Source organism: Belonocnema kinseyi, chromosome 1 (assembly GCF_010883055.1).
Source record: "Belonocnema kinseyi isolate 2016_QV_RU_SX_M_011 chromosome 1, B_treatae_v1, whole genome shotgun sequence".
Taxonomy (NCBI): domain Eukaryota; kingdom Metazoa; phylum Arthropoda; class Insecta; order Hymenoptera; family Cynipidae; genus Belonocnema; species Belonocnema kinseyi.
The window spans coordinates 14,057,394-14,080,532 of record NC_046657.1 but is presented as its reverse complement, the minus strand read 5'-3'; the positions used below and the strand labels follow the sequence as shown (position 1 = coordinate 14,080,532).

The 23,139-nt window shown below is 26.7% G+C and overlaps 1 protein-coding gene across 1 annotated transcript in view; it reads right to left on the bottom strand.

The window, feature by feature from the left end:
• LOC117172520 (vacuolar protein sorting-associated protein 54) overlaps nt 1–15,650 on the bottom strand; it is a 78,446-nt gene extending 62,796 nt beyond the window's left edge. The window contains exons 1-2 of the mRNA XM_033360544.1: nt 15,440–15,650; nt 1,368–1,746 (exon numbers count right to left, since the gene is read on the bottom strand). Coding sequence (XP_033216435.1) covers nt 1,368–1,746; nt 15,440–15,537 — 477 coding nt within the window. The 5' untranslated portion in view covers nt 15,538–15,650. The remainder of the gene's footprint in view (nt 1–1,367; nt 1,747–15,439) is intronic.
• Between the last annotated feature and the right edge of the window lie 7,489 nt (nt 15,651–23,139).

Genomic DNA, 23,139 nt, shown 5'->3' with positions numbered 1-23,139 from the left:
TGTTTGATGCGTTGGTGTGGGCGGTGTTGTGTTATGGTGTGGAGATCTGGGGATGGAAGGAACATAGGAAAGTAGAGAGCATGCATGAGCGATTTCTGAGGTCGGTAATGGGGGTTAGGTGAAGTTCCCCAGGATATATGTTAAAAGAAGAGTTAGAAACAGAAAATACGGTTACTAGACAAATTAAGAGAGTCTGGAGGTTTGAAAATAAGCTAAAAAGGGGAGAGGAAAGTAGAATTGCACAAGCATGTTTCGGCGAAATTCGGAACAATGAAGCGAGAGGTAATGTGGGAAATTCAAAATGGGAGGAAGAAAGGAGAAAAATGAGAAGGGTGGGTAATATGCGAGAAGGGGTTATGGAGTGGCAGGACATAGAGTTAGAGCTATTGGTTAAGCAAGGAGAAGAGAGATGGACGAAGATTATAGATTCGAGGTCGAATAGATGGTATATGATGGTCAAAGGGTTGACGGAACCAGAATATCTGCAAAAAATAAAAAAAGGAAGAAAAATGGAGTAGGGTTGTACGGTTCAAAATGGGCGAAGGAAGGAGAGCATGCAGATATTGGATGGATGAAGAGGAGAATTTATGCAGAGTATGTGGATATGAAATGGAGTCTTGGGAACATGTATTAGAGAGATGTACAGGAGAGGAAGAGGGACAGTTGAGTGTGGATGAGTGTGTAATATGGATCTTGGATGGTAGTGGACAGGGAGTGATGTGGATGAAGAAATTGGATAAAGTAAGGGAAAGCAAGGGAGTAGGGCAGAGCCAAACGGGTGATCCTGAAAAGGGACAGTAAAAAAAACGAAAATTGTTTTCAATATAGTGGAAAATGCATTTTTTTATGGTAAGAGGAAACGGAAGCCCTGGAAGCTCGCTCATTTTAGGAATTAATATCACTACTGTTACTATTGTTTATCCTGCGTAATGCGAAAGAGTAGAATATAAGTAGTAGTTAAGTTAGACTAAGGATGGAATTGTAAATATATGTAAAGGGAGCGGAGGCCCTCAAACCCGTAAAAGGGAGAGATTAAATATATACATACATTCTGAACGAGAAATTTAGTAGTTAATACGTAACCAAAAAAATGCTAATTTTGAATCAAATGCAGTTGAATTAAATAAAAAAGTCGACTTTTCAACTTGAGTTGAATTTTCAGTTCAAAAGATTTTCATATTATTTTATATTGGAATTACACAAAAATTAAACACGCTCTCGAAAAAAATTCCTTGACTTAAAAAAAAGTCCCTGCCTTTTGTGCAGCTTTTTCAAGGTATATAAAAATTCCAGATTTTTTGAGTTTTCCAGGTCCCTAAATAATATGCTATCCGAAGAATGTGAAAGAACGTATTTTTTACACTTACTCGAGCGATTTTTTTCAAGTAGGACTCAAAATGCTGGGTTGTAACTTCCGGTAAAAAAGGACTCTTTGGAATATCGACCTTCTCGACGAAGGAGTCGCCCCAGGTTTTCGTGAGGAAATTACTCTGTTTTCCTTTATTAGGATCGTTCAAGACAGCTGGCAAATTTTGCGCAGCTGAATAAACTGACCAGGACGATGAAGGCTCGGAAATCTGGCCATTGGCCTTTTTTTGCTGCTGCATTGTTGCGTGTTTTGTGGCGTGAGCTACGTAATCCTTGTCAGAAACACCTTCCACTGGAAGACTCGAGCACACTCCATTGTAACCATATCGACAGACGAAGGAACCACCTTCTCGAACACAATGCTGGTCTCGAAGGTGTCTGGAAAATATTGTTTTTTATTTTACGGCAGGCCTCACAACAGTCCCTATTAGTTCAGACGTCAATCCAATGCCCGTCGGATCGACGAGGTCCGTTCAATTTTTTTTTTATGCTCATGTAAAATGATCTCTCCAATCCAAAATTGTGTAGCAGAACTCTGGCATATGTGCGCCGTTCTCGAGATATTCGCAATTCATTTTTTTTTTTTTTTATAAACGTTAGATTAAACATTAAAAAATTTTAATTCAACTAAAAATTCTCTCCTCTTGTCAGACGGATTTTATTTGCTCCGACAAATATTTATTGCGCAAAATCAATTAACAATATAAATAAGTGACAATAAATGTTTTTATCAATTGGGAAATGGTTAACTGCGATACGCCACCTGGTGAAAAAATTAGAACTAAAAAAAATAGGCACGATTTTAAAAATGCATTTTAATGTGCGCCTTTATCGGAAGCAAAGTGTTTTAGATGTAATTTACATATTATACTGTGAAAAACACACCTTTTGACAGAAATATTTTTCTAAACAAAAAAAAAACAATTATTTTTCCCTTTATTCTGATTTTAAAATGATTATAAACTCAAATAGACTTATTTTGAATCAAAAATGAACTCAAAGACAATTTTTATTAATTTATATATGAAATATTTACTATTTAAAAATCTTAACTAAAAGTTAGGTTACAACTCGTATTTAAATTCCAGTCGTCTATTATTCGTATTAATGGCATAATATGGATAAAATTGGTTGCTACATACATTAATAAAAAGTTTATTTAAACTTAAAATGCATTGAAACTATCATGAAATAATGAAATAATTTTTTTTAACCTATTTCACAAAAATGTGTTATTTTTTTCACTGTATAAGATGGAAATTCTATCTAAAACTACTTGTTTTTAATGAATATTTGTTCTTAGTATTCAATCATTGTTTTATAATTCACAAAACAATCGCAAAAACACTTTTATGCAAAAACTAAAATAAATGTTTAAAATTGTACCTACTCTTTCTAGTTTAATTTTTCGGCACTATGTGGCGAAATGGTAGACCACCATTCCCGATTGGGAATGGTTAAACTGCGATACGCCACACGGTGACAAAATCCAAACTAGAAAGAATAGGTACGATCTTATGAAAAAATGCGAAACCGAGAACACTTGTTAAATTCTCTGATATTTCCTTGAATAATTTTTTATTTTAAATTATTAATATTCAAATATTAGCATTTTAATCTTGAAATACATTTAACATAGAATATTTTATAAACGGAATAAAACAATATTTCATAAATAAATTTAAAATTTTCAAATTTATTAATTCATTTAAAAACGAAGACTTTTCTATTATGAAAAATGGTTTTTTGACAAAATAATTAAGTTAGTTGAATATTCAACCTAAAAAGACAAATTTCCAACGAAAAAGTGTCATAGCTTTTATTTCAATCAAAAAATAATTAAATTTACACAAACAAAAAAATTCTAAATATGACTTCAACAAAAAATTAATTTTCCTCGAAACTGATGCATTTTTACCCAACAAAAATGAAATTTCAAACTTAAAAATTATTATTTTTTTTACCAAAAAATGCGAATTTTCAATTTAAAAAAATTAATATAAAAAAGAAGTTACATTTTTTTGTAAAAAAATTAATTTCACACCCAAAAAAACAGTATATTCCACTAGACACTTAAATTTTCAACAAAAGAAAATAAAATAAAAAGAAAATTTCAATGAAAAAAATCAACATTTAACAGTATACTTCAATTTTCACCCAAGTAGTTTAATTTTTAATTAAAAAAGAGTACATTTCAACAAAATAATTAAACTTTCAACCGAAAAGATGAATTTTCAACTAAAAATATAAGTCTTCCGCGAAAAAAGTGATTTGTTAACAATTTGATTCAACCAAATTAGTTGAATTCTTAAACAAAGAAGAATGATTTTAATCCAAAAAGTTGCATTTTAATTAAAAAAAAATTTTTTTTTCTAAAACAGATCCAGTTTTAAATCAAAAAGATGAATTTAAAAAAAAAAGTTGAATTTTCTGTTGAAAGAGATTTCAGTCGAGTTTTCATGATGAAAATATGAAAATTTAAAAAAGAAATAATTTTCTATGAAAAAAAAAATTCCAAGAAAGAAGTTGTGCTTTCATCCAAAAAAGATTCCAGTTGATTCTGCAAGATCAAAAATGGACTTTTTAAACAAAAAAATATAATTCTTTTTTAGGCCAAAAAGGATGAATTTTTAACAAAATAGTTGAATTCTCTACCAAAAATTTGCACTTTTATCCAAAAAAAGATGAAATTTTTCTTAAAATACATGGATTTTTAATTAAATAAAAACAAAAAACAATTTTAAAAGATAGTTGAATTTTCATCCAGAAAATATTTCAGTTGTTTTTGAAATACCCAAATATTAAATTTACACAGTAGAATTTTCAAACAAACACTTGAATTTGTATACAATAAAGATCACATTTTTGCCAAAGCATGTGGATTTTTTAATAAAAAAGAGAAACTTTAAAAAAAAAAAGAGTTAAATTTTTAACCGAAAAGTTAAAGTTATATTCAACAAAAATTCCCAAAGAAGATTCCAGTTCAGTTTCTAACAAAAAATGACCAAAATAAGAACTGTAAACAATTTGTAACCAAAATGGATGTATTTTGAAGAAAATTATTAAATTTTCTACCAAATAATAAAACTGATAACTAAAAGGATAATCTTTAGAAGAAAGTTGTTGCGAATTCAGATTCGAGATTCTTCAACTTAAAATGCGATTGTTCAATTTTACACGCTTCGAATTAGAAATGATACAATTTCAACTCCTCTCTAATAAAATTGTAAATTTAAAAAAAATGTTAGTCCGAAATTTTTCAATTTTGAACGGTTTCAATTAGAAATAATACAGTTTTAATTCATTTGAATGTTTAATGATCGAATTTTTAGAATTTTTTTCGGAAAATATTTCACTTTTAATATTTTGTACTTGTTCTATTTTCAAAATTTTATTTTAATCTTAAATCATTGAAATTCGCGAAATTCTACACACACAAAAAAAAAAATTATTGTACTATTTATTGTGATCTTCAACAGATTATAAACTTAAGTGGACTTATTTTGAAGCAAATATGAACTCGGAGTAATTTTTTATTAATTTATACATTAAATTTTTGCTATTTAAAAATCTTCTCTAAAAGTTAGTTTCTTGAAAAATTTTTTGGACAAAAATGTGTTTTTTTCACTCTATAAAATTAAAATTCTTTCTAAAACGATTTGTTTTTTATGAATATTTGTTTTTAGAATTCAATCATTGTTTTATAATTCACAAAACGATCGCAAAAACACTTTGATGCAAAAATTAAAATACACGTTTAAAATTGTACCTAATCTTTCTAGTTCCAGTTTTCGGCACCAGGTGGCGAAATGGTAGACCACCATCCCCAATAGCCAACAAAATATTTTACGAATAGAAAAAAATAACACACTTTTGAAAGTACCAACTGAAATATAAGTTTTTGTAATGAAGACTGTTTCTCTCAAAGTTAATCATTCGCAAGATACCAGAGCTTTTGTTATAATTCATTTTATCGCGTTAATAGTCATTCTTCATTGAGCGAATTAATGCCACAGAAAAAATTCCTGCAAGAAACTATACTTGAGGAATATAATTGTATCTAAAATAATCAATAAGTTGTTAAAATTTATTCAAATTGAGATGATTTTTTAATTTTTTAATTTTGAATTGACTTAACTCTTTCTGAAAGAGACATAAATGTGTAAAAATTGGTTAACTTATTTTTTAAAATTGTAATAAAATGATGTGGCCCAAAATTGCGTAATTTCAATATATGCACCTGTACAATGTTTTAAATTTTGAGCAAATATCTTTGCTTCTTTGTGTAATAGAAACACGGCAAAAATCTGGCAAATTTGAGAAATTACTACGAATTCAGACATTATACCATTTACATTTTTGTTCTTTTAGTCGTTGAAGAGTTAATACAGATTAATACGGATTTCAATGATTTCCCAAAAATTTCACAATTATTTCGCAAATATTTCAGATAGATTTTAAAAATTTCACAATTTACTTAATTTATTTTGCAAATATTTCCAATATATTTCGAAGATTGCACGAAGATTTAAATAATTTCCAAAGATTTCATACAAATTTTAATGATTTCACAAAGACTTCAATGATTTCCCAAAGATTTCAATTATATCACAAATATTATCAAATATTTTAAAAATATTTCGCAAAGATTTCACAAAGATTTCAATGATTACCCCAAGATTTTAAATATTTCGCACATATTTCAAATATCGCATAAAGATATCTATGGTTTCCCAAACATTTGAAAAATTTTCCAAATATTTCGCAAAGATTTTGGATTTATTTAAAAGATTTCAATTATTTCACAAAAATTTCAGATAGATATCAGAGTGCACAAAGATTTCAAAGATTTCCGAATGATTAATTGACAAAGAGTTCAATAATTTCACAAATATTATCAGACATTTCGAAAATATTTTTAATATTTCGCAAAACTTTCCAAAAAAATCAGAAATACTTTACAAAAATTACACGAAGACTTAAATAATTTCCTAAAGATTTTTTAAAAGATTTCTGATAGAGTTAAAATATTTCACAAAGACTTCTATGATTTCTCAAAAATAGCAATAATTTCACAAATATTTCTAATTATTTAAGAAAGATAACAATGATTTCTCCAAGATTTCAAAGACTTTACAAAAATGTCAAATATCTCGCAAAGATTTCGGATAGATCAAAAAGATTTCACAAGTACTTCCAATATTTCAAAAAAATTTCAGGTAGATTTTTGAAGAAATTCAAACGATCCGATGAATTTAATCATTCGATTTCTGGGGGAGGTGCACTGCTCTCTGTACAATTTGGTCCCTATATTTAATCCCATAGAGTCCCATACAGTCCGGAAAATTGAAAAAAGGTTACGAAAATAAAAAAGTTAGGGTTGATAAGAAAATCTTTTTTATTATTTTCTTCAAACTTTAAAAACATGTAAAAAATATAATTTCGGGAAAACCTCACCTTTTTTTCTAAATATTTTTTTAATTTTCCACTAATAAAAGAAAGACCTTGCACCTTGCGGGCTAAACTATTTTTGGAGCCGTTGGAATTTTTTCCCCTAAAAATGTAGTTTGTGCATTTTTTTCGTAAACTATAGTTTTGCCATTTTGTTAATTTTTAACCTTTTTTTTCAATTTTGCGGCAGATTTTAAAAGAAGAATCAAAGAGAAAATAATAAATATCTCAATTAGGCCGAACGTTATAGAGGTTTAAAGAAAAAAAATCAGGCTATTTTTAAACAAACCACAAAACTCAAATACCCACAACTTTTTAGAAAAAATTCTGTTTGCAAATCGGAAAAGTATCGCCTAATTTCCTCTGAAAAATAACAGATTTCGCCCTCGATATGTTCTGCGATTTCAAGTGTTTGTCATACATGTAAAAAATGAGCCATTTCATTTTTTATTGGCTAAAAACCTCTAAAGAAAGCCGAATCGTTATTTAAAAAATTCTTAATTTTTTGCGAACATGAGTCGTCTTTAAAATTCTTGAAATCTTTCAATTATTTGTGAACTATTTCTTTAATCTTTGTTTGTGAAATTCTTGAAATGTTTTGAAATCCTTATGAATTCTTTAAAGAAATTGTGAAATCTTCTCAAGTATATTTTGAAATCTTATAAAAAATTCTGATATCGTTTAAAAGATTTAAAATATTTTCAAATCTTTTAAATCTGTTGTATTGTTCCCTTGTTGAAATCTTTGAAGTCCTTGAATGCTTTGAAATCTACGAAAATTTTTAAAAATTTTTAAAAATCTTTATAAAATCTTTGACATTTTTTGAAACGTTTCTTTAATCTTTGTTCGTGAAAGCTTCTCTGTTTGTTTGAAAAGATTAAAACATTTTCAAATCTTCTCAAATTTGTTGAAATCTTTTAAATGTTTTGAAATCTTTGAGATCTGGTGTAAACTTGTTAGAATCTTTGAAATTCTTGAAATGTTTCGAAATCCTTAAGAATTCTTTAAAATATTTGATAAATCTTTTGAAATCTTGTCAAATATTTTTAAATCGTTTACAATCTTTAAAATAGTTTGAAATCCTTGAAATCTGGTGTACTGCACCCTTGTTTAAATCTTTGAAATTCTCGTATTGTTTTGAAAATTTTATGAATGTTTTATGTAATCTTTGAAACTTTTGTGAAATCCTTTGACATCTTTTAAAGAATTTTGAAGTTATTTAAAATCTTTTGAAAGTTTTAAAATCGTTGTGCAATGTTCGAAATCTTAGCGAAATGTTTGAAATATTTTGAAATCTTTGTCAATTCGTTGGAATTATTTAAATTATTGCAAATCTTAGTGAAATCTTTTGATATCTCCTACAAAATGTTTAAATTGTTCAAAATCTTTGAAATGTTTTGAAACCTTAGAAATGTGGTTTAATTTACCCGTTTTAAAATTTTTAAACTCTTTTGTAAGTTTTAAAATCTTTGTGAAATGTTCAAAATCTTTATGAAATGTTCGAAATCTTTGGGGAATTTTTATGAAAACTTTTTAATCTAGTGTACACGCCTTTATTAATGTTTGAAATTCTTGAAATCTCTGTTTAATATATTTTGAAAATTCTTTGAAATCTTCTAAAATGTTTTAAAACCTCTAGAAATTCTTGAAATCTTTAAAGTTTTAAAATATTCGTGAAATTGCTGTGAAATCTTGGCGTGCGCCCCGTATTTTAAATCGTTAACATCTGTGAAATCTTTATGAAATGTCAAAAAATTAAAAATATTTTTTAATCTTTGAAATATTTTGTAACCTTTTGAAATCTGCTGTACACTCAAAAACCGAGTGGTCAACCCCTCGAAAAATCCGTTGTATGGGCATGCCTTATTCTAATTCAGAAACTGAATTAACATCGAAATTTTGAACCAATAATTTTTATAATTTCTAAGTTGAACACCACAAAAAAAAGTGTCTTGAAAGATTTTTATCTATTTCCTAATAAACAAAAGATAAATTATATCTTGACGAAAAAAAATTGTTCAGCAGCAAGATATTTTCTAAACGAGATGTTTTTTTCATAATAGGTTAATAGATTTAATTACTTTTCGCATTTCGATAAAATTACTGTTTTAAAACAAAAATAAAATAATTAAAATTTAAGGCATAAATTTAAACAATTTACTGATTATTTTAGATACACTTATATTCTTCATGTAGATAAGTATAGGTTCATGTAGGAATTGTTTCTGTGACACTAATTCGCTCAATGAAAAATGACTATAAACGCGATAAAATAAATTATAACAAAAGCTCTGTTATCTTGCAAATTATTAACTTTAATTAAAGAATGATTAAATTTATCGGATCGTTTGAATTTTTTTTTTAAATCTACCTGAATTTTTTTTTGAAATATTGGAAGTACTTGTAAAATTATTTTAATCTATCCGAAATCTTTGTAATATTTCTTAAATAGTTAGAAATATTTGAAAATTTTTAAAAATATTTGGTAATATTTGTGAGATTATAGGAATTTTCTAGAAATCATAGAAGTCCTTGTGAAATCTTGGAAAAATAATTATAATCTTCTTTAAATAGTTGAAAATATTTAAATTAAAAAAATATATATTTGGTAATATTTGTGAGATTATTGAAATTTTTGAGAAATCATGGAAATCTTTGTGATGTATTTTAACTCTATCAAAAATCTTTGGGCAATTAATAAATTCTTCGTGCAATCGTTGAAATATATCTGAAACCTTTGCGAAATATTTGTGAATTTTCTAAAATCTTTGGTAAATCATTAAAATCTTGGTAAACTCTTTCTGAATTTTGTTGGAAAGCTTTGCGAAATATTTAAAATATTTTTGAAATACCTGATAATATTTGTGATAACATTCGAAAATCGTTGAATCCTGTATGCACTCTGAAATCCAAAAGCTTTGCTAAATATTTGGAAAATTTGTCAAATCTTTGAGAAATTCTGGACATCTTTGTGCAATATTTGAAATCTATCGAAAATTTTTGTGAAATCTTGCGGAAATCTTTGAAACCTTTCTTAAAAAGTTGAAAATATTTGCAAAATATTTGGCAATATTTGTGAGATTATTAAAATTTTTAAGAAATCATAAAAGTCTTTGTGAAATTTTGGAAAAATCATTGTAATCTTTCTTAAATACTTGGAAATATTTGCGAAATATTAGATTGTTTTAAATTATTTGGTAATATTTGTGAGATTATTGAAATTTTCGAGAAATCATAGACATTTTTGTCAAGTATTTTAACTCTATAACAAATCTTTGGGTAATAATTGAAATCTTCGTGCAATCGTTGAAATATATCTGAAAACTTTTCGAAATATTTGGAAAATTTTTCAAATCTTTGGGATCTACCAAAAATCGTTTAAAAATCGTTGAACTCTTTGTGAAATCATTCGGAAATCGTTGAAATCTTTATGCACTCTAAAATCTATCTGAAATTTGTGTGAAATAATTGAAATCTTTTGAATTAATCCAAAATCTTTGGAATCATTGAAATCTTCATGATATTTTTCTAAAATCTTTGCAAAGTATTTTTAAAATATTTGACAATATTTGTGAAATTATTGACATATTTGGGAAATCATTGGAGTCTTTTTTGAATCATTTTATTTATATCTACTTGCAATTCTCGCTGAATAATTCAAATCTTTGGGTATCATTGAAGTCTTTGAAATCTATCGGAAATCTTTGCAAAATAAATTGAGTAACTGTGAAATATTTTAAATCTATCTGAAATCTTTTGCGGAACAATTGTGAAATTTTTAGGAATTTTTTCGAGATATTTGAAATATTTGTTTGTAATTGTAATTTTTTGAACTATGTAAACTTGACAGCACCAGGTTATCAAATCATGATGTCTTCTATTTCATAATTAAGGGTTCATTTAGGGCTAACTTAATGCCCCATTTCCGAATTTTTGGGCTCTTAATTTTTTTTTAAATATGCATGGTGTCGCCAGCTTCACTTCAAGCCAGCAGCGCCAATCAAGGAATCGGTCAAAAAATGATTATATAAAATTCCACTTTTCACAGGAATTTCTAGCTTATTTCCGGCTGGAGATTAAGTTGAATTCAAAAGAATTGAAATGTATCAGAAATATCGTTTAAATAAAAAAAAAATGATATAGATTTCCGTAAAATTGGAATGAATTTAGACAAATTTCAGAAACTTTGAAATGAGCTTAGAAAAATGCAAGAGAATTCAAAAGAATTTAATTAAATGCGTAAGAATTCAAGGAGAGGTTAAAAGAGTTCAGAATCAATTAAATAAAAACTTTTTAAAATTCAAAACAATCCATTGTATTAAGTAGAATAGAGTGAATTTAGACAAATTCAAGTGAACAAAAAGTATAAGAGAATTTAAAATCGAAGAAATCCATTTATTTTAGTAACATTTGAGTTAATTTAGAGAAATTTGAGGAAAACGAGAAGAATTCGATGAAATTCAGAACAATTCAAAAATATGAAAACATTATTGTATTGAGTAAATTTTAAATGAATTTAGAAAAATTAAAGAGAATTTCTAAGAATTTGATGAAATACCTAAGAATTTAAGGCGAGTTTAAAAGACTTCAAGATAAATCAAATTTTTTTTTAAATCTACTGAATTGAGTTAGAAGAATTCAACAGAATTTAAAAGGATGAAGGAGGAATTAATAAGAATTCCAAATGAATTGTAAACAATATACAAAAATAATGGCGAATTAAATAAAATCAAGATAATTGAAAATAATTTTAAAATATGAAAAAAAATCATTTAAGTCAGTAGGTTTAAAATAGTTTAGAAAAAATAAAAGTTTGCTTAAAAGAGTACTGTAAAAAAATCATGTAAAATTTATTTAAATACCTTTAAATCCCTTTGAATCTTTTAAAATATACTATAACCTTACAGGTCCTGTAAAATCCTTCCATATCTTCAAAATTCTTTAGAACGGCATGTCAATATTTTTTTTTAATCCCTTAAAATTATTAAAACCCTTCGAGAACCTTTGAAATTGTTAAAATTTTTTTTAAATGCCTTGACATCTTTTAAAATATTCTCAAATATTTCAAAGTCTTTTAAATATCTTCAAACTATTGAAATAAATAAAAGCAGAATGTCCTCTAATATTTCTAATACTTTTAAATCCCATTAAATTACTGAAATCCATTACAAATTTCCTTTTAAACTCTTAAAATAACCTGAAATATTTAAATTCTTCAATTTTTTTATTATCTTGAAAATTCTAAGAACCCCAGGATCAATTAAATAAAAACTTTTAAAAAATCGATTGAATTACGTAGAATTGAGTAAATTTAGAAAAATTCAAGCGAATTAAAAAATTTCCAAGAATTCAGGGTAAATTTAAAAAAATAATTTCAAATCTCTTCAAATCTTTGAAGACCTACAAAATACCTTACATCTCAAAATTAAAAAAAAATATTTTAAAACCTTCAAGATTCTGTAAAATTGTTCCGAAATTCTAGAAAATTCTTTTTACTAAAATATTTCAATCGCTTTGAATTCCCTTCAAATTATTTAAACCAATAAAAAAGTGCTAAAAAAAAAAGAACAATACCCTAAAATTTTTAAAATCTTTTCGAATGGTGGAAATTTATTAAAAATTTATCGGAATATTGATTAAATTTGCAATAAAAAATTCTGCAATTTTGATGCTTCATATTCGAAACTTCTTCAATTTGTAAGATTTAGGATTGAAAACTCGACTTTCGATCTTTAAAATCAAAATTCAAGAGTTTCCATTCATACATTTTTAAATCTGTTTATTTTGTGATTGAAAATTAATTCTCCGTAATAAAAATTTAACTTCTCCATTCATGGTTTAAAAAATTATATTTTTTGGTTTAAAAATGCAACTATTTGGTCAAAAATTCATTTATTATGTTGAAAATTCATTTTTTTCTGGTAGAAAAATCATTTTCTTGGTTAAAAATTCAACTAATTACATAAAAATGTATGCATTTTGTTCAGAATTTTTCTGTTTTGATAGAAAAATAATTTTCTTTGTTAAAAATGCTTTTTAAAAAAATTTATTTATCTTTTTTGGTTAAATTCAATTGATTTATTTACAATCTCTGTGGTTGAAAATTAATTTTTTTAACTGAAAATCTAAGTTGAATTTTCGGTTCAAAATTGACATTTTTTAGTGGAAATTCAACTATTACATTAAAATATTCACAATTTTAGTTTCGAATTCATCATTTTGGTTTAAAATTCAAATATTATAGTTGAAAATCCATTCGTTTGATGGAAAATTAATTTTTTTAACTGAAATCTTTTTTAATTCAAAATTCAACTGTTTGGTTGCATTAAAAAAATTTTTTAATTTGAAAATGTAACTATTTAATTGAAAATATATGTATTTTGTATAAAATTTCATCTTTTTAGGTCGAAAAGTCAACTCCTTGCGTGAAAATTCAACTAATTTCTTCAAAGTTCATATTTTTGGTCAAATATTCGTAATTTTAGTCGAAAATTAGTTTTTTGTTGTTGTTTAAAAGAAGTTTTTTAACTGAAAATTTAACTTTAATTTTTAAAATTGAACTGATTGGTTGTAAATAAACTTTTTTGATGAAAACTCACATTCTTGGGTTGGTAATCTAACTGTTTTATCGAAAATTTCTTTTTTTTTTGCTTGAAAATTCCCGTTTGGTATTCTATTACTAAATATTATTTATAGTTTTCGTCAAAAATTCGTCTTTTTTGGTAGAAAATTAATCTTCTTGGTGGAAAAATCAACTCTTTAGTTAAAAAATTGATGTACATATTATTGTTCTTTTCTGATAGCAAATTAAGTTTCATTGTTGAAAATTCAACTTTGTTAATCAAATCCAAATAGTTTTGTACTTTTTATTAAAATATTTTATGGACAAAATATAAACTATTATAATTTTTGTTGAAACTTTAACTCCTTGGTTGAAAGTTGAACTACTTTCTTAAAAGTTCCGGTTTCTGATGTAAGATTCATTATTTTAGTTGAAAATTCGTTTTTTGTTGTTAAAAAGTAATTTTTTGAATGAAAATTCAATTTATTAGATGTAAATTAACTTTTTTGTTGAAAATTCATATTCTCGAATTAAAAATATAACTGTTTTATAGGAATTTTATTTTTTTGCTTGGAAATTCAACCATATTATATTTTATTATTTATTATTATTCACAAATCTGTATTTTGTTAAAAATTCATAGTTTTGGATAGAAAATAAATTTTCTGGGTTGAAAATTCTACTCCTTGGTTACAAATTAAACTACTTTCTTAAAAGCTCATTTTTTTATTAAATATTCACAATTTTATTTGAAAATTCGTTTTCTTGTTGTTAGAAAGTAACTTTTGTAAATGAAAGTTCAACTATTTTGTTCAAAAATGAATTGATTTGTTATAAACTAACCTTTTTTTTGTTAAAAATTTATATTCTCGGATTAAAAATTTAACTGATTTTATAGAAATTTCATTTTTTTTGCTGAAAATATCAACAATTGGTTCCTTTATCATTTATTTATTATTATTTAGACTTTTTGTTTAAAATTTATTGCAAAATTAATTTCCTTGTTGTAAAATTCAATTTTTTGGTTAATACTTTATGTATTTTGTTGATAATTCATCTTTTGGGTAGAAATTAATCTTCTTGGTTACAAATTCAACTGTTTTATGGAAAATTCGTCTTTCTGGCTTGATAATTTAACAATTTAGTATTTTATTATAACTTAAATACTGTTAATTACTTTTCTGGTAGAGAATTGCTGAAAAAATAATTTATTTTAATAAAATTCAAATATTTTGTTAATATTTCATTTCTTTATAAAATTAATCTTCCTTGTTGAGAGTTGAATTAATTTCTTGAAATATCATGTTTTGGTTAAAGTTTTATAATTTGATTTAAAAATTCGTTGTTTTTTTGTTTAACTGGAAATTCAACTATTTTGTTAAAAAATAAATAGGTTCGTGTTAAATTTTTTATTTGCTTCAAAATTCAACAAATGGTATTTTATTATTTATGATTATTTACAGTTTTGGTAACAAATTGATTGAAAAAATAATTATTTTCTTCAACATTCAACTATTTGGTTAATGATTCCTGCATTTTGCTGAAAAATCGTCATTTTAACTTGAAAATAGCGTCTTTAGTGTAATTTTTATCGCAACAGTAGCAGTACAGTGTTATCGCTTTAAAAAATTGTCAATAGTATAATGAGTCCGAGGCATTCTAAAATAATAATAAAAAACTCTGAAAATACGGACGTGGCTCACGATAAAAAGTCAAGTAGCTGTACAAAATTTGCACACTCACGTTTCCTATTATTAAAATGCAAAAAGAACACATAAGTTATTCTCTATACAAGTCGAGAAAATAATACAATTTTCAGAAGAATGACTAAAGTAAGCAAGAAACATCTGCGAGACTTTTTAGCATTGAGAGAATCAGAAATATCTCAAATCTATCATTTCAAAATGAAACTTAAATTTCGATGAAAATGAGAAAACTAACCTAAAAACAAAAAATCGTTCCAAAAGAAATGTCGTGTTTGAATTATAGGATTTAGATTTTTTATTTAAAGAAAAGGCGAGGCTTCTGAATGAGTAATGGACAAACAGACGGACTCACCGTACAAAATCTTGGACGTGTTTAAATTTGAGGTTAGGGCAGTGTTCACAAAGCAGAATCGAGGTGAGCGATTCTGGAGTTTTAACGATTTTTGCCATTTTCCGAGAACTGAATCAACTCATGCAGGTCGTGGCTTTCGCATAATTAAGGATTTGCATTTTAATTGCAGTGAACCTTTAACCACGACTACAAGATCACGCGAACCGAAAATCCAACCAACATTCTTCGGAAACGTAACACGAAAACTGACGGGCACCGGAAATTGATCAGACGTCACTGGAGATTGGCGGGAAAACAGCGCCATCTGAAATCGTATTCAAATATGATTTTTTTAGGATTGAATATTTTTCTAAATATCTTAATACTTAATTGAAGTAATTATCAAAGCCGTAACCTGGAAAACTTGGAAACCCTGGAATGGTTAGGAATCCTCATATAACTGAAAAAACCTGAAAATGTTAGGAATTTAAAAAAAAAGTTTCTATTAAAGAATTTTTTTGAGGCGCGCTTAAATTTTTTTCTGATTGTAATATAAAATTTTTGAATTAAAAATTCAACTATTCTAGCTCATGCTGAAAATACGTGTTTTTAATTGAAAATTCAAGAATATGGTTGAAAAAGTATGTATTTTAAAGAAAATTTAAATTAAAAATTTGTTTTTTCTTAATGACAAATCTTTATTAGTTGGATATTCAACTCAGGTTGAAAAGTCTTATTTTTCGTTTAAATTAAATTAATTTGCATTAAAACTTAAAATATTTATGGTTGAAATATCAATCACTACATTTTTTGTTCAGAATTAATCTTTTTTTGGAACACAAATTTATCATTTTAATCAAGAATACATCTCTTTCGTTGAAAAATGAGGTCTTTTTTTAATTCCTTTTTTTCTTTGGCAGAAACATATATTTAAACAGAAAATGTAATTATTCCAGTTGGATATTTAAATATTTTACATAAAAATGATTATCTTTGGTTGAACATTAATTTTTCAACTAAAAATTATTCTATGAAGCTTTCGTGTACAATTTTTAATTTACCCTTTTTAGTAGAAAATTCATGTAATTTGTTGAGAAATTCTCTTTTTTTGTTGAAATTAATCTTCCTGGCAGAAAATATAACTATTCCAGTTAAAGATTCATCATTTTAATTGAAAATACATCAGTTTGGTTAAAAATGATAACTTAATTGTATTAGACATAGTATTAGACATAGTAGACAACTTTTGGAATTTTCTTAAAATATCGAAAATTCAAATTTTTACAGCAAAAAAAAATAATAATGGAAAATAATCTCATTTTGATAGGATGCGTGTTTTTTGTTTTAATTCTGAAAAACATTATTAACAGTCAACAAAAATTTGCCCACTGCGTGGGCATATTCTCATTACAAATAAAGGTCAGGTTCGTTAGCCAGCCATTTTGGATGACAATTCAAAAAGTGAGCACGTTTTGAATATTTTTGAGACTACTTTTTTCAAGATTCAAAAATTTTCTGTGCGGATATTCATAGTACGTGAAACTCTAATACTGGGCCGATTTTGGGGCTGATCAAAATCAAAGACAAAAGAGTTTTAACAATAGAGTATTCACTATCACCCATTCACTGTTGTCGATGCTTTCACCTTTAGTTTTAAAAAAATCTGTGCACAAGTTTGGGGAATGTACAAAGACCGAGCGCGAAGCGAGAGATAAATATATTATCGAACGCGAAGTGCGAGAACCAACAGTCACACGCCTAGGCACATTTTTTAGTTGAAAATTCGTGTGTTTTCATTAAAAAAGCCTTTTTCATAGTTACAAACTTATCTCTGTGATTAAACATTAGTTTTTTAACTGAAAATTTAACTATTAAGTTTTTGGTTGAAAATTCATCTTTTTGGTTAAAGATTTAACTATCCCAGTTAAACATTTATCATTTTAGTTAAAACTTAATTTCTTACATTCTCATCCTAAGCATACTGTATTGGTTTTATCTGAAAAATTACTTTCGTTGATTCCATCAAATTTCGACGTCTTGAGGCCCTCTGAGTCAGAAAAAATAGTTTTTACTAATCGAATTGGATTTTACTTTGGCGCACTTTTTAAGGGTGTAGAAAGAAAGGATGAGTTTGGTAGTCGGCTGTTTTAAATGAAAATTCAAAATGTTGGGTCATTTTGAAAGTTTTGGAGACCATTCTTTTCAAGTTAAAAAATTATATTTACAGCTGTTCGTAGTACTCGGAAATTCGAACAATTTATCCTTACGACTTTTTTTGGTGGAAAGAAAATTATGAGAGTAATAGCATTTTCAAAATTTAAAGAAGCAAACGAAAATGAACATTTTAAGCCAAACAACACACGATATGAATAAAGACACGAAAAGAAAAACGTTGATTTTAGACATCCCTAAAAGATTTTCATAACAAAATCTTTGTAATTTTCTTAGAAAATCGAAAATTTAAATTTTGATATCACAAAAAATAATCTGAAGTCAAAAATTCCATTTCACGTCCAAACTATGCAAAATACAAGAAAAGATAAATTTTCAAAAACTGTACACCTGAAAAAGGTATAAAATTCTTTCTTTATCACTTTTGATTTGAGGCTTAGGTTTTGTATTATTCGTAAGAAATGACATTAAAAATTTCCAGACATAAGACAGAAGATATTCAAAAAATAAACAGACGAAACTTTTTCACCCAAAAAAGAGCTACAAATGGGTTATTAATCATTGTCTGATAAGACCCCCAGTTTTTGTTTTGATCGTGAAAAATGACATTACAAATAAGCAAAATATTTTGAGAAATAAGTCAAAATGTAGAATAAATCTTTTTGTAACAAAATTTTTTTAAAATTAGATCTGAAAATTTGCTTTTAAACTTTTTTGCACATGAAACACGTGATGAGAATGTGTTTGTTAAAGCCGAAGGAGCTTTAACAAAAGGGAATTCACAATCATTAAATTTCATTTGTCGATGATTTGAAGTTTAATTTTGATAGTCCTATGTAAAAAAGTGTGGAATGTGTAATAAACGAGCGCACACCGTAAAGGAAATACATTATCGGGCGCGAAGCGCAAAATCCTGGCAGATTTTGTTTTTTTTTTAGTTCGAAGAAAAAATTAGAAAACAGTACTTTGAAAATGAAAATAGACTACTCTTAGGTAAAGTTACAAATTTCCCAATATAGCCTTCTTATTGTTTCAATGAAGTCAAAAATGGTACACCATGGCGTAGTTTTATTAAACTTTTCTATTTATTTAGTTAAATTTTTAACCAAAATCATTATTTTTTAACTAAAATTATAAATCTTTGAATATAAGATTGAATTTTTCAACCGGAATTTTTCATTTTCAAACAAAAAGATTAATTTCTATTAAGACAGACGAATTTGTTACTACAAAAGATCATTTTTTTTAAATTGGACAGTTAAATTTTTGGTTTAGAAGATTAATGTTCATCCAAAGATATGAATTTTTACACTAAAATTATTAAATATTCAAATGAAATAGTTAAATTTTCCAATCTCAAACAATTAATTTTCAAGAAAAAGACAACAATTTTTAAAAGGAATAGTCAAATTTTTAGTAAAACAGATAGTTTTCTCCCAAAGAAAAAACGTATTTTCAATTAAATATCTTATTTTTCAACCAAAGAGATACATTTTCAATTGAAATGATGAATCATTTACCAAAAAAATCATTTTTTATGAAAGAGTTTAACTTTCATCCAAGTAATTAAATTTCCATTCCAAAAAAGATTAATTCTGAATTAAAAATGTAGCACTTTATATTTCAACCAAAAAAATATTTTAATTTTTAATAAAACAAAGTTGGATTAAAGCAAGAAAGACGACTTTTTAACATGAGTTTAATTATTACTAATGAAGATTTTTCAGTTAAGATAGAGAAAAAACTGCTAACAGATTGTCGAATTTTCAAGAAAAAGATGAGTTTTTTACAGAAAAAAACGGATTTTTAACCAAAAAATTAATTTCAAACAAAATAGTTAATTAGAGTAATATAAATCTTTTTTTACAAATAAAGAATCATTGTAAGCACTCACAACGTCCTACATTATTGTACGTGGAGTAAATTTGGCAATTTAGAAAAAAAAAATTTTTGACGGACTGGTAAATTTTAAATTTATAATTTAAAATGAATTTGCAGAGTGCCTAATTTCGAAATTTTATCATTTTGAAACTTATTGCTGGGTAACTTGATAGATTTATAATTTATAAAGAAAAGTAAATATTCGCCAGTTTTTTAATATTTGAATAATTATCATTATGGAAAATTCTACAATATCCAGAATAATTGTTGAGCAACTTGATAAGTTTGGAATTTATAAATAAATTTGCAGAGGGCCTAATTTCGAAATTTGATAGTTTTGAAATTCATTGCTGGGTAACTTGATAAATTTAAAATTTATAAACTAGAGCGCGCGGCTATTGGTTATCGCGCTTCGCGCGCCATAATATATTTGTTTCGAACTTCGCTCTCGATAATGTATTTTTCGCACACTTCGCACTCGTTCTTTGAATTGACCCCAAATTTGTGCGTAAACCTTTTAAAATTAGAGGTCTAAGCATCGACAACAGTCATTTGGTGATTGAGAATTCTCTTTTGTTAAAGCTCCTTATATATATTATATTTATTTCTGTACCTCAGTTTGGGGCTGTTTATTGAGATATTGCAAAATAAAGTACAAATCTTATTTTTAAGGATTACTTTAATATTTGTTTCTTATTATAATAAATTATAATGAAATAAAAATTATTATTAAACATTTGATTTCAACTTGTGGTATTTTTCCATAAATTTAATTTTTTTATATTCAATGTAGATATAATTTAGACAAAAGGTAATGTTAAATAAAATGTTATTGTATCTTGTTTCGTTTTTTCAAAAAGTATATATTTTTATATATAGTTTTATAACCAAAGTTTATGACAAAGTTGTAGATATTTTTTGATCAAATAACTTTTGTCTTACAATTTTGTTGTCTCTTGTGTCCCTTTTCCAAAATTTCTTAAATTTTATTTTTAATTTTATTTTTTACGAATGAAAGAAAATCTATCTCCTCCTATCTAAAAATGATTAGTAACAAATTTATAGATCTCTTTGGGTGAACAACTTTTGTCTGTAAATTTCAGTTCGTAACTTGTGTCGTTTTTCAACAAACTTAATTTTTTAATTTCAATTGGTTTTTACGAATAAAACAAAACCTGCGCTTCCTATACAAAAATAATTATTAAAAATGTGTCGCTTTTTTTGGATAAACAAGGTTTGTCTCATTATTTTTTTGTGCAGCTTTTGTGCCGTGAGTCCACATTTTTTATTATTTTTTATTTTTAATGTTGTTTTTTACGACTAAAAACAAAAACTACGCGGCCTATCGAAAGTAGCATAACCATCGGCAGTGCTGTGTTAGATGGGAGTTTATACGATCTCATTTTCAAATTCCCGCTCCACAGTGGGAAAGAAATGGCATTTTTGGATTCAAAATAATGTACAGTCCACAAATGTTGAGCAATTAGAACCAAAAAACTTAAAAAAAGCTTTTAACATTTCTAAGACAGTTGCCAAACCTGATTTTTTAATTAGGTTTTCAATTTTTTATAAATAAACAAATATGACGAAAAAATGGCTATTTTATGTATTTGACGTTCCCGGTGCTCGTCAATAACAGGAAAATGGTTCAAATTGCCTAAGTTTCATAGAGTAACATTAACTACTTAAATACTTTTCAAATAAATCATTTAAATCGATTACAATTTTTCTTCGTGTGATATTTTTATTTTCCCGTTTTAGACTATTTTACAACTTTTTACAATGACAGGATATGTAATTTTTTATGAACATTAACAATTTTCAACGATGGGACTCAGAAATTCAATCGTCGACGTTGACAATTTCTTAATGATAAAAGTTTTTTGACTTTCGTGTAAGGTTTGGTTTTTAGGTGTTTTATACTATTTTACAACGTTTAAGATTGATGTAAAATGTAACTTTTTTCTGAACATTTGCAATTTTTCATAAAGATGGAACTTAGAATTTTTTTCATAAAAAAAAAAACAGTTCGAGTTTCAAAAAATTGTCTTCGAATTTTTGTCACAAAATGCATGGTTTGAAAGTCTGAACTCATGAAACCTTAAAAAAAAGTTATAAACAAAGTTCAACAATTTTATTATTGCCAATCAGCGCCCGGCCAGCTACCGTCTGAACATACGATCATAAGCACGGTTATCAAGATTCGATTTAAATGGAAAGTTCGAACACTCCACATTTTTCTGTAATTTGTGTTGATCTGGTACCTATAGAGTGCAAAAATATGAAATTTGAAAAAATTCGCTCGCCACCTTTGGAATAATCGACAAAATAAGGCGTTACAGTAGAAGTAGGGGAACCCAATGTGGGACTACTATACACAAGCAGCTGAATTTTTTTACCATGAACGAATTTTTCGACGTGTGATGGCTCATTATATAGCTGCGCATTTACCCTTTAAAATGAGCTGCCGCGCAAGTTTTTCGATGATACCTAACCCGAACTTTACCACTCTGAAAATTTTCCCAAGTTGGATTCATCTACCTTTTACCATTACTTTGCTTTTACACTTAAGTTTATTCGTTATAAAATTATTATACATGTACAATGCATATTTTCTAATACGATTTCATTTTTCTACTACTACATCGCAGTTGATAGCTAGCTATTGCCAAATTATAAAATACATATTAGAAACATATGAAAACGTGAAATAAAATGAAACGTATACACAGATTTACGACTTCACGATATCAAAAATGGTAATTTTTGCTATTTATCGAAATAAAATGTAACCGTATTTGAAATTAAATGATGAGTTTTATTTTTAAGATAATTAATGTTACTCATATCATATTATTTTCATATGTGATGACTATTATAATCACAGACAGCTCTAAACAATTTTTCTACATAATTAGAATAAGTGTGAGATAGTTGAGGTTAGTGAGTGTCGACCAGGTAAAAAATTCAAATAATACATCTTAAATTGTCGGTATACTGGTCCTAAAAATCTCTTTATTAATACACGTTTCGCCCTTCGACGGAGGACCTCTTCAGTGAAATACAACTATGTACATAGCCTACACACAGTAAATAAAGTCATCATTAATCACATTGTACTATAACAACTTTTTTCCCTTTTTAATGTATTCTTTACCATGTAGTAATTCGATGGAGATAGTCCTTGTTAACTTTATGGAGTGAACCATGTCAAGTCAATAAAATAAAAACTGTTTGCTTATGATATAATTGTCAAATTATTAAAAGTTAAAATAGCTAAAAAATAAGAAGTTAAAAAGATATGTTGGCTTCCATGTTGGCCTTAGAAGAATATTATATTAACAATAAACAATGGTGGGCCATCACATTATTCCTTCGTAGGCCGCCATGACGAAGTGACAATACGCACACAGAGCGGACTATTACTGATACTCAACTTGTTTATATAACCGTTTTGCTTTAAACGAAATTATTATTCCATTTTCATGAAATGTCACTTCGTCATGGCGGCCTACGAAAGAATAATTTGATGGCCCGATTTTACTAATTTAACAATCCAAGACGACTCTCTCGGTTCCAGTTCTACCTCCCCCCTCTCCCAACCCTCCCTTATTAACTGAAGTTTTTGGTGGGACTAACGTTAGAACTACAATCTCCACCATATGACG